Source organism: Hemitrygon akajei, chromosome 32 (assembly GCF_048418815.1).
Source record: "Hemitrygon akajei chromosome 32, sHemAka1.3, whole genome shotgun sequence".
Classification (NCBI taxonomy): Eukaryota; Metazoa; Chordata; class Chondrichthyes; order Myliobatiformes; family Dasyatidae; genus Hemitrygon; species Hemitrygon akajei.
Genome location: NC_133155.1, coordinates 14,277,955 through 14,290,143, shown reverse-complemented (window position 1 = coordinate 14,290,143; position 12,189 = coordinate 14,277,955). Strand labels below are relative to the sequence as shown.

The window sequence follows — 12,189 nt, the reverse complement described above, 5'->3', positions numbered from 1 at the left end:
TGATGACGAACATTGAAAAACTGACTAACTGTTGCATTAATAAAGCACCTTGTTAAATCTGTAAAACATGTCTGCATCAGTATTATCTTGTATTTCCATACAATGTTACATTAGGCTGTTACACATCTATTGTCAGAGAAGTACTCGCATAAATAGGTAAACCACCTTCATATGAGCAAGGACAGAAAAAAGAGAAAAGTGAGTATATTTATTTATTCAGTAAGTTATGGGTCAAAGTACTTGGTGAGTACATTTCTAACTTTTCTGGCTTCAGTCTCGTTGCCATCTGTTCTGAAATTGTTAGGTTGTGTTCAAGAAAACAATGAAATAGTGCGCTGCCGTCTGACAGTGTTTTCAGACTTCTCCAGTTACCCCGTCCACACTGATCTGCCCAAGCAGTGTTTTCAAAAATACACACCCTGGAAAGCATTTCTGAAAAGCTCCGGTTTCAGGGAACGAAAACACCATTTTAGTGTGGACGGAGGATAAAAACAGTGAGAAAAAGCTTTGGTTATGGATTTATCCAGTGTAGTGCGGACGTAACCTGGGTCACATTTGCAAGACACTCACTTTTCAAATGCAAATTTACCTGCAAGGAGCTGCCCCAGTTTGGCAGGTTCTGTCTGCAGGTATAAAGCACAAAGTTTTAAAGGTTACAGGGAGAAGTCAGGAGAATGGAGTTTAGACAAGCCATGATGAAATGGCTCAATGGGCAATGAAGCCTAACTCTGTTCCTATGATTTATGGAAAACAAGATAAACCTTTTAGGATGTGTGTGTGTTTAAAACAAAAGGAAACTGGAGGCCAATGAGGGGCCTTGAAGTATAATTTGTATTCCCAAGATTATTTTAAGTATTTTAGCAGATGTGCAACCAGTGAAAATGTGTCTTTAGATTGGAAGCAGCCTTCTGTCAATTCTAACACACAACTTCTGAATGATGCTTATCCCTTCGCATAACTACTTTGAAATTTAGTGTTAAGGACACCATCCACTAGCATTTTATTCACTTATCTAGTTTCAATCCCTAGGGTTAGATCAATCAGCTACCTACATCCTGGCCGATAAAAACTCCACTGCATGCTCTACACAATGGCATAAAAATCTCTCTGGACTAAGTGACAATGCTCCTTTATCACTTAATTTTGGGATGTGGGGGTGGGGTTTGTGGTGGTGGAGTTGCTATTAACAAAAGCAAACTGCAGTGTAACATCACAGGTAAGGTATATGTGATTGGTCGTTGCAACTGTGGGCCAAACTTTAAGTTATCCTATAACATTTAACCAAAATTTTAATTAAATTAAATAAACCTAATTTAAAATAACTTGATTAACAATTAAAATGTCAAGACTTTAGAAATGTTGCTATCACAATATGTGTGAACTGCATTGGCGGTAAATATTTGCAACTGAAGTAACTTCAGTTCTGTGTTAAGAAGCTGGAGTTTCATTTCCAGATATCATGAGACCTTATGGAGGTTAGCACACATTTCAAATTTCAAACATGATCATGAACAGAAACCATATGATGCAGACATGTGGGTTCAGAGCATTATTAAAGCTGAGGTACCTACACTTGTCCTATGGATTTGAGATTCTTGTAAAACTTGTGGACACATAAGGGGGCTGTGAAGAGGACAAACAAACTGACAGTAGCACAGTGGTGCAGGAAGCTTTTCAAGTAGGAGTGAAAAAAATGTGGGTATAGTAGGGAGAATATAATTATTGGGATCGGCAACACCTTACATAAACAGGAGCATGAGACCAAAAGATTATGTTGCCTGGCTGGACCAATGGCAAGGGATATCTGCTGTGGCTGGAAGAGAATTTGAAGTGGCTTTGGGGAAGGGGAAAGGGGAAAGGGGAAGGGGAAGGATCTAGCCAAGTGGTCCACATAATCCTACCTAAGGTTATCTTCAGACACTGAGTGATTAGGAACTAAACTAAGAAACACATTAGCAAACTGCAATAGGATAATAAGATCAAGGAGATGGATGTGCACCTTTACAGTAGGGAGGGTAAAGTGGGTTTTCATTCCTAGGGCATTGGCATCAGTAAAAAGATCTGTTGTTAGTACAAGCTTTGTCTAGATCATGGGGGCAAAGGAATGGTTTATGTCTCAGACTGAGATCCTGCACTGGGACTAACAGCACAGAAGAAAGATAGTTAGGATACATAGGAAGAGGGAGGGATGAATTAGAGGCTGATAGATGAAAGGCAGAACTAGATGGGAGGGGGGTGTGGAATGAATAATGGGCAGATGGAACTAGGTGGGGCAGGGGATAGGAAAGCCTCACTACTCCTCCTAATTTCTAATGCACTGGCCATCCTCCTTCTACACTTTCAGTCCTGATGCATGGTCTCAGTCTGAAACATCAACCATCCTTTTGCCTCCACAGATGCTAGTCCTACCAGCACTTTTTTGCTCCCAATTTCAGCATCTGCATTTTTTTTGTACTTACATCTAAGTTATACTGGGACCAGAGTTCCACCAGTAACTGGGGAGGTAAATGGACCTTTAAATTAGCTACCAAGGGGGAGGGGTAAAGGTGCAAGGAAAAGGAGCATCCCATTGAAGAGAAATCAAGAATGGTTAAGAGAAAAGACAAGGAAGTAAGTAGTACAAGTGATAGTGGTAAGAATGAAGAACTGTGTCTAAGTCAACAAAATAGTGTGCTAATAAATAGGACCTAATTTTATAAGACAAAGATGGATATAGTACAGCAATGCTAATTTGTTTAAAAGTATTAAAAGACAAATATAAAGACAAAGTTTCTGAATGTACAAATATTTGCAATAATGCCGGGTTAGTTATTAACCTTATTGTGCAGGATCCTTCAAGAAAGTATGACCAAAGAACGATAAAAGTTATAAGTGGACTCAGCCAACTCTATCATGGGCACTAGCCTCACCCTCCAAGGACATTTTCAAAACATGGTGCCTCAAAGGAAGCATCAAACATTAAGGACCCACACCATCCAGGACATGTATTGTTCTCATTACAACCATCAGGGAGGAGTTACAGGAGCCTGAAGACACAATCTGCCTTCAGATTCTGAATGGTCCATGAACATTACTTTGCAATTCCTCTTTCACACTACTTAATTATTTTATTTTTAATGGCAACTGATTTTTTGTCTTGTACTGTACTGGCACCACAATATAAAAATTTCATGACATATGTCTGTGATAATAAACCTGATTCTGATATGGAAAACAAAATACTTAAATCTGAAACTAGGATCCTAAATCTAAATAAAGGAAACAAAGATATGAGAAGTGTTTTTTATTAAAATAATAAAATAAGAGCTACAGATGCTACAGAATTGAAATGAAAATAGAAAATGCAGGAAATATTCAGCAGATCTAGTAGCAACTGTGAAAGAGACTTAACTTTTTGGGCCTGAGACCATTAATCTAAACTGGAATAAAAAGACAACAAGTTAGTTTTCAGTAATGGGGGAAGGATAAATTGAGCAAAGAGAATTTCTATAGTGGGACCAAATGAATTCATATACTGTAGCTGCCCAAAACTAACTTGTTTTCTATCTTCTCCAATTTTGTTTCTGCAGATGCTGCTCGACCTGCTGAGTGTTCCCTATGTTTCTTCCATTTGTTAAGCTACAAATAGAGGAATGACTACAGTTATACATTGCAAAGCACAAGAAAGCAAGTGCTCCAATCACAGATAACAACAGTTAGGGATAGTATCTGATCCAAACAGGCCAATATAATTAACAAAAAAAAACAGCATCCTATGGAACTGCTGCAGTTAGAATTCAGCAAAAATGGACCAGGAGGTTGATAGAGAACAAAAACAGAATATCAAAGTAAATTTGCAGAAAAACAAAAGCAAATTATGAAAGCTTCTATGCATATATAAAAAGGGAAGGATTAATGGAGGCAAAATAAAGTCCCTGACAATTAGAATAAGGTAACTTTGTAAGTAGGTGAACAAAGACACGGCAAACCAATTAAGCAAATACTTTTGTTCTACCTTCACAGAAGTGAACACACGTAACTTCTTAGAAATTATGAAACCAAGAATTTTAATGAAGAGAAGGAATGAAAGGAAAGTTTCACCAAACTAATTCCTGAGGTGGTAGGACTGTTGTATGAGTGATTGGATGAATATTTAGAATGAGAGGTTATTGAAATATTGTAACCCTTGCAGGACAATACGATGAACACAGGGGCCTGTTTTAAATGAAAGGTAGGATTTAAAAGCAGGAGTCACAGTCTTACGATAGGTGATTTAGGACTGAGATAAGGAGAAATTTCTTCATTGAGATGAGTGAATCTGATTAATTCTCTAACACAGACGACTACAATGGCCATAGCACTTAAGATACTTAAACAAAAAGTCAGATTTGACACAAAAGAAATTATGCAGGAGCCAAGTATTATAGAGATAAATTGTATTGAATGGCCCCTTCAGGTCAATGTTCCTATTCTTTTTGTTTCTTTTAAATCAACTAGATAACTAATAATTTTACCCAGTCGTCCTTATATGGGATCTAGCCCCATAACAATGTATTATTTCTTAACTGTCTTTTAAAATTACCTAACCAGCATTGAGTGTAATTAAATAATTACAAAGAAGACGTGGAAGTGGAACCGTAGTGGAACCATTTCTGTAACACAAAGCGATGTCATTTGAGTGTTTTCTCCCACCACTTAATTCAGTTAAGAGCAAATTTTATTCTATACCTCTGTATTTAATTCTGTAAGGGCAAGTATCGGTTACCCGAACAGTTGTAACAGGGGTGGGGGTTGCCTATACCATTTATACAGGTATGATGTTCAATGGGCAAGGTTGGAATCATGAGGGATGTTCCACTAAGCTGTATAACATACCATGGTTACTGGAGGATGGTGAAATCAACACGTTCTGACCTGGTGGAGGGAAAACACACAATACAATGAATACAATTTGGGACAATAGACTGCCACAGGAAATGGCTGGTTCAAATGTAGAGATTGTAGGCAACTGTAGGAGAACATCTTTTAAGTAATTTGGATGATTGTAAATCATGTTTGACAAACTTGCTCTAATTTGTGGAAGATGGAAGAGAGAACTGAAGGAGGAGAGCATGTAGATGTAGTATATTTCAATTTTCAAAAAGCATTTCACAAGGTACTTCAGAAGCTTGATAAACAAATTAAAAGCCTATGCTGTTGCACAACGTGAAAGGGAAAACCGGCTGTTCCATAGAAATTAGGTTGGAAGGATGTAATTAGTATAGCTCAGGGAGCATTTCTTGGTCTGCAACTGTTATTTACAGTAATAACCTGGAAGGAATGAACATTAGTAACAATTTCCAAATCTGTCAAATGATAGGAAAATCAGTAAAAAGGCTGATTGCGATAAAAGTTCTGTAATCCTGCAACAGGATAGACGTTGGATGAGGAGGCAAAAGACTGGCAAATGAAGTTTAATACAGGGAAATGTCTTTCATAAGAGAAATTAACAGGCAGATTATTGTATAATCAGAGGCTGCAATCAGTGAAGTATGGAGAGATCGATATGTTCCAGTGCATAAATCACACTTAGCAGCAGCTACAACAAGTAGTTCGAAGACATAGCATTTTGTCCTTCATTGCAAGCGGTTGGAGATTAAAGCATCTTTTATGATCTTTAATAATGGAGATGGAAGAAAAAATGCACCGGACAATGCAGAAGAGTAGGAACACTTGAGAGCTGATTTAATACTTGCGCAGTGTCATTTTCCAAATGTATTACAACAGACATTTCAATTTTAGCCACAGGCAGTTGTGTCACATCAGAATAGCTGTGAATAGAATGACAAAGTTGCGAATATAAAACTGTTTCACTGTACAGTATAACAGGTCGCTAGCAACCAATCAAAACAGTACTGAAGATCCTACTTTGTCTTGACGCTGCACATCTAGATAAACAGGAATTAACGTACACATGCACATATGGGGATCTGATAAGGACAGGAACAATCTCACAAGTCAAATAACCTGCTTCCTAAATACATCAAGAAAGGGCAGACCTGTTAGTCACTGAAAGGCTATTGATAACCATGGAAGTACACCCTAGTAAGAATCATCAACAAACAAGCAAGAAAAAGGGTGAAGCCACTGCAAAAAGAAAGTGCTGAAACACAATATACTTTCATTTTACTGAGACAATAGAAAAGTTTTGAATTTAAAACTTACATCTGTCCCATGTGAGGGAGTAAAAAGACCTTTGGATTATGACTCCGTCACAATGTACAGACAAGTGAATTGATAAGTCTAATGGCCTGTAGAAAGAAGCTGCCCCATTGCCTGTTGGTCCTGGCTTTAATGCCGCAGTACTGTTTCCCAGACAGAAGCAGCTGAAACAGTTTATGGTTGGGGTGACTGATGACCCAATAATCTTCCAAGCGTTCTTTACCCACCTGCTGCTGTAAATGTCCTCAGTGGAGGGAAGTTGACATCCACAGATGTGCTGGGCTGTCCGTACCACTCTCTGCAGTGCCCAGTGATCAAGATTGGTGCAGTTTCCATACCAGGCAGTGATACAACCAGTCAGGATGCTCTCAATGGTGCCCCTGTAGAAGGTGTTGAGGATTTGAGGGACACATGCTGACCTCCTGCACACAGTCGGTGTGTATAGTCCAGGTTAACTGATTGTTAGTGACCCAACAAAATTAGTTGGCAATACAGTAGAGAAATCTAGTATCATGTGCAAGAATCACAAACTATGCCCCGAAAGACTACATTAAATAGACATTTTTTTTGGCCATTTCTTCGATTGCTTTCAATTGATTGATTTGTTGTTTTTTTTAAATGTAGAAAGTTGCAGCTGCTGAAAATCACAACACAAAATATTTAAAGGCAGCTCTACAGATTTAGACAGGTCACGTTGAACATGCAGGCTGCACCTGCCCCACACACATCCTTGGGTGCACTGGTTGTAAATGCAAATGGAACGTTCTACTGTATGTTTCAATGTACATGTGATCTTGATTTTGACCTTGTGCAAGGCAAGGAGTAATTTCAATGGGGTCAATCTATCAAGTTTAGAGTAAATTTATTATCAAATTACATATATGTCACCATATACAATCTTGAGATTTGTTTTCTCATGGGCATACCAGGTAAATCCAAGAAGCACAGAAGAATCAATGAAAGACTGCACCCAACTAGACGGACAGACCATTGCGTAAAAGATAACAAACTATACAAATACAAAAAAATAAGCAATACATATCAAGAACACGGAACGAAGAGTTCTTGAAAGTGAGTCCACAGGTTGAGGGAGCAAGTGAAGGCAAGTTATCTCCTCTGTTTCAAGAGCCTGATTGTTGAGGGGTAATAACTGTTCCTGAGCTTGTTGGTGTGAGTCCTGAGGCTCCTGTACCTTCTTCCCAATGGCAGCAGTGAGAAGAGAGCATGGCTTGGATGGTAGGGGAGGGGGGTCCTTGCTGATGGATGTTGCTTTCCTGAAACAGTGCTCTGTGTAGATGTGCTCAATGGCGGGGAGGGCTTTACCCATGATGGATTGGGTGTATCTACTACCTTTTATAGATTCTTTTTCCTGTTCAAGGGCATTGGTGTTTCTGTACCAGGCTGTGCTGCAGCCAGTCAATACAATCTCCACCACACATCTATAGAAGTTTGTCAAAGTTTTAGATGTCATGCCAAATCTTCACAAACTTTTTGCAAAGTAGAGGCGCTGCCATACTTTCTTCATAATGGCACTTGCATGCTGGACCCAAGACAGATCCTCTGAAATGATAATCCTGAGGAATTTAAAATTGCAGACCCTCTCCACTTCTGATCCCCATGGCTGGCACATGAACCTTTGGTTTCCTCCTTCTGAAGTTAATAATCAACTCCATGGACTTGCTGACATTGAATGAGAGGTTGTTGCTGTGGCACCACTCAGCCAGATTTTCAATCTTCCTGCTACATGCTGATTCGTCACCATCTTTGATCCAGCCAATGACAGTGCCGGAGATCCAGGTTCAATTTCTGCGCCCTCTGTACGGAGTTTGCACCTTCTCCCTGTAACTGTAATTTACACCAAATATCCCCAAAGTATCTAGGGAAAATCAATTTATTTGTGAATGTTTTGAGTATGACTTGGGGCAAAGCATTTCAAACTTATCTCAATTATGTCAGCAGCAATTTGCAAGTAGGCAACATTTTTATTTATGACACCCACACACTTCAATACACTGTGGCATGAGAGTCTGGGAAATAAACATCTATTTCACAGACAAGATCTTCTTGGCCATATCAGATTTAAATTAAATTTGATTAATTAAAAAGTTACAAGTGATTCAGTGAGCATTTATAATACCACAATAAAATGTATGAAAAGAATGCATATATTTGAAGGTTAAATGATGTTCTTTTACACCTTCAGGACCTGACAGAGCATTCTGGTTAATTTAAGAGGATAATAGGAAATGCTGAAGGCAACTATTCAGTCTGCGCCAGCTTTCAGAGAGCAATCTAGTTAGTTCCACTCCGCTCTGTTCCAATTTTTTCCTGAATATTTATCCAATGCTGCAGTGGAACCTGTGCACACTATTCGAGAATTATGTTCCAATCTCAACAAACACCTACCAAAAACCTTCTCTTATTTTGCCAATGATTTTGAACGTGTTCAAAGTTCAATTATTATCAATGTATACATTATACAATTTTGAGATCCATCTCCTTACAGCCACAAAACAAAGAAACCTCTAAAGAACCCACTAAAAAAAAGACCATCAACACCCAATGCGCAGAGAGAGGGGGAGAAACCAAATCATGCAAATAAAAGTAAACTGCTTCAGAAATGAAGTTTTACAAAAGCCACGAAGCCAGGCATTACTGCAGCTGGAGCCACAGTCTCAGCTCATCACAAACCCGAGTAAATGTGAGACCACAGAAAATGAAAGGAGGCGTCACAGCAGCCGGAGCAGGCCACAGTCAGTTCAGTGCGAAGCTGAGCAAATGTCACAGAGCAGCGAACAGAACCGGCTCTTGCCTCGCCTCCAGTCTAACACCCTGAACCTTTCAATCTGGCTCGGCACTTAAATTGTCCAAACAGCGGGGTCGTTCCTCGCTCTCCGCAATTTTTGTCGTCAATAAGTAGTCACTAGGCATCACTAGTGTCATATTAAACCAGAAATTTGTTGCTTATTGATCCTTCAACCATTTCTTCTAATTTAACATAAAGACGCCAGTAACGGTGCTTTTACACCTACAATTCAAAAGATCCCAGCAACTGTGAATGATGCCCTACCCATTATCTTCCTAAAGTCACATACTGAAATTGGGAATACAACTGGTTCTGAAATACAGGGAGCTAGTAACTTGGATGTTTAGTCATTCTCATGTTTACACTTCGCACACACCACTAGGAAACAGATGACTGTGTCAATGATATGGTTAAGTGGTAGAGAAAGCTAAGGTATTGCTGAAGGTCCAGAAAATCTTATCTTTAAACATTGGCATGGGATCTTTTTTGTCTTCCTGAAAAGGCTCTAAGGGGCTGGCTTTAACACCTCATGCAGAAAACAGCATAGTATTTTCCGGCAATGTCGAACAGGGAGTTTCGTATCTGTTTTTTAACTTGAATCCACACTATTTTGTAGATGCAACAACACGACCAACAAGGCAAAATGTTTCACAGCCAATTCACCTGAAGTGAACTCACCGCTGCTGACACGACCACCACTGAGTAATGGTGGTCATAGGGCAATAGGGCATAGAGACATAGGGCAATGACTAATAAATTTGTTCGATTGTGCCGTCTGAAGGACAGACCGCGCTAAAACAATAAAATCTAGTGCTGCAGACATCTGTTTAACAAGTCACAGCCATCAAAAGCCTGTATCCACGGTGAACAAGAAAGGTTTGCAGCTTGGCTACCTGACCCGACGGCGACGGAACCCGATTATGCGTCCGCTACGACTTTCCAAAGTTGAATGTTTGCCTCCGCGAAAAAAAATTCCCATTAAAAGACACTGAACAGCATTCTTCCCCTTACCCAACCTACTCCCATAAACGAGCAAGGTGCGTATGCACGGAATGTTTTCACTATTAAGAAAATTAAGTTTATATCATCATCATCTAACATTAAGTAGCACAGAGTCAACCTTTGCATTACACAGTGCTTTATTTCCCTCACGGTGACTTTCCTCCCGAACGATTAGAAGCTTGATGCACGCAATGTGGAAAATCTCCCGGGAGCAACCGCTCCATCTAATTTCCACCTGAAACTCGGGACAAAGTTTGAATGCGTGCAAATTGGAGGCTCTTTCGGCACTTTGTGCAGGATATGGGCTGCCTCTCCGGATCCGGGGGTGAGTGTGCGGTTTGAAGTCCGACTCCTCGCACCGCTTGCTCCTGCGGTACCAGCCCAGTGCGCATGTCCCCCCTCACACACCCTGATCCGGAGCCCTCCTGCTCCCCCACAGCAAAACAACAACAAACCTCTCCACTCCCGCTCCCTGCTGGCTTACCGGTTGTCACTGGCCCCGCTTCCATCCCATAGACCGTGCGTGAGGGCGGATTTCCCCGCGGTCCGAAACCGAAAACCTCGCCGCCTCCCCGGGCAGCAACTCCACTTCACAACACACACACACACAGAGACACACACAGACGGGCACCGAGCATGCGCGGCCCGGACATTCGTTAGGCCCGCAGCGCGCAGGCGCCGGCCGCCCGACGCTCCCGCGTGGCGCCGAAGTTCCCCTCGCGCCTCCAATCACTTCCTCTCCTCACGCGGAGGGGAGGGACCGTACAAATTGGGACGGGGTCTTGCAGCGCCACCTCGCGGTACAGCGACGGGCACCTTCCGCCGCCGGTTCTGTTATGCGAGCGGCCGGGCAGATTGCATCGGCCCCGTCCGAGGACCGGGATCCGTTAGTGATATAGGAAACAGGATCGTCCCTTCGGAGCGAACGGAACCGCCCAGAAAGTCCCGTTTCCAGCCAGCTTATTTCTCCCTCCCACGACCTGCACTTCTGCACTGTACGATGCAGGGAAAGCACACTAAAGAATTCTTTACGATATTAAATCCTACAACTTCAGCTTACCACTTTCTCCATCAGAACCGCCCACGTCCCGACTCAGATTTTCTTATCATTAGCACAGCTGCACCATGGTGGAAAACAGCTGAACGTGATGCATATCTAGAACTCTTACTCTCAATTTTCTTCTGACTCCCTGTTCCTACTGCCAGGTACAGGCACCTGCAGTACCTAGAGCTATGGCTTGTTCACTCCATCTCCTGCACCCAAGTTATGACTAGGAAGTGTTTCCAAACATCCTTTGACGCAAGCGACGACCATTTCTATAAGGGAATAATAAACTTCTCATAATCAACCTCAGGCATCGTCCAAATAGGTTTTGGTTAACATTTCTGCTGAATAAACAAAGTTCACTGCTGGTTCCTTTGTGTAGCTTTCTAGAGTTTCGGTAGCATAATGTGGTGAGTTAGATTCCACATGTTACGCTCTCACTAAAGCCAAACGTGATTTAAAACGAGCAACCTAAAAAAAAATCGGGGTATTTCACTTGATTCTGAAACAATGATAGGGTTGTAGGGAAGAGGGATTATTAAGTATATTTGCTTGTACTTCCTCCAGCATGATCTTGAAGAGATTGGAGGTTGAGTTTGCATGCAAATAGCACTGTCTTCCAGAGTACTGAGGCTTTGCATATTAGCAGTAGGCTAGGAGACAACCCCACCACTGCCGGAGGGTCTCAGCCCGAAACGTCGACTGAAAATTTGTTTCTAGAGATAACTGACACATCCTTTTCTCTAAAACAATTAGCTCCTCTCCTCCATCTGTGGAAGTGTGTAATTATCTCTTGGCATTGCTAAGTCTTGCTTTTTCAGATTGTATTTCATATTAAATTTGGGTAAATTGCATTTATTTCTAAACTTGCAACTTAATGGTAGCATTTGTCACCAGGAGCTTGTTATTGAGTCATTAAACATGGAAGCTAACCTACTGTCTCTCAGGCCACTGACTACAATGAAAACACCAAATGTATACCACCTTTTACCCTGTAATACTGTTTACCATTACACTCTGCTCTTTGTCCTTGATACAATATTTTATCATGCCATGGAAATATGAGGCCTGACTGACTATTGATGTGGAATTTGTCAATAGCATTCTAAAAATTCATACAGATAACATTGAATGTGAATTCTTAATCTTCTATGAA

General features: G+C 40.9%; 1 protein-coding gene across 3 annotated transcripts in view; it reads right to left on the bottom strand.

The window, feature by feature from the left end:
* Window positions 1-10,607, bottom strand: part of LOC140719653 (protein argonaute-1) — an 87,441-nt gene extending 76,834 nt beyond the window's left edge. For all 3 annotated transcript variants that reach the window (XR_012096973.1, XM_073034422.1, XM_073034424.1), the window contains exon 1: window positions 10,473-10,607. Coding sequence is in view for 2 of the 3 variants with exons in the window: in XM_073034422.1 (XP_072890523.1) it covers window positions 10,473-10,497 (25 nt within the window). In the remaining variant the exon portion in view is untranslated. The remainder of the gene's footprint in view (window positions 1-10,472) is intronic.
* Window positions 10,608-12,189: the final 1,582 nt, after the last annotated feature.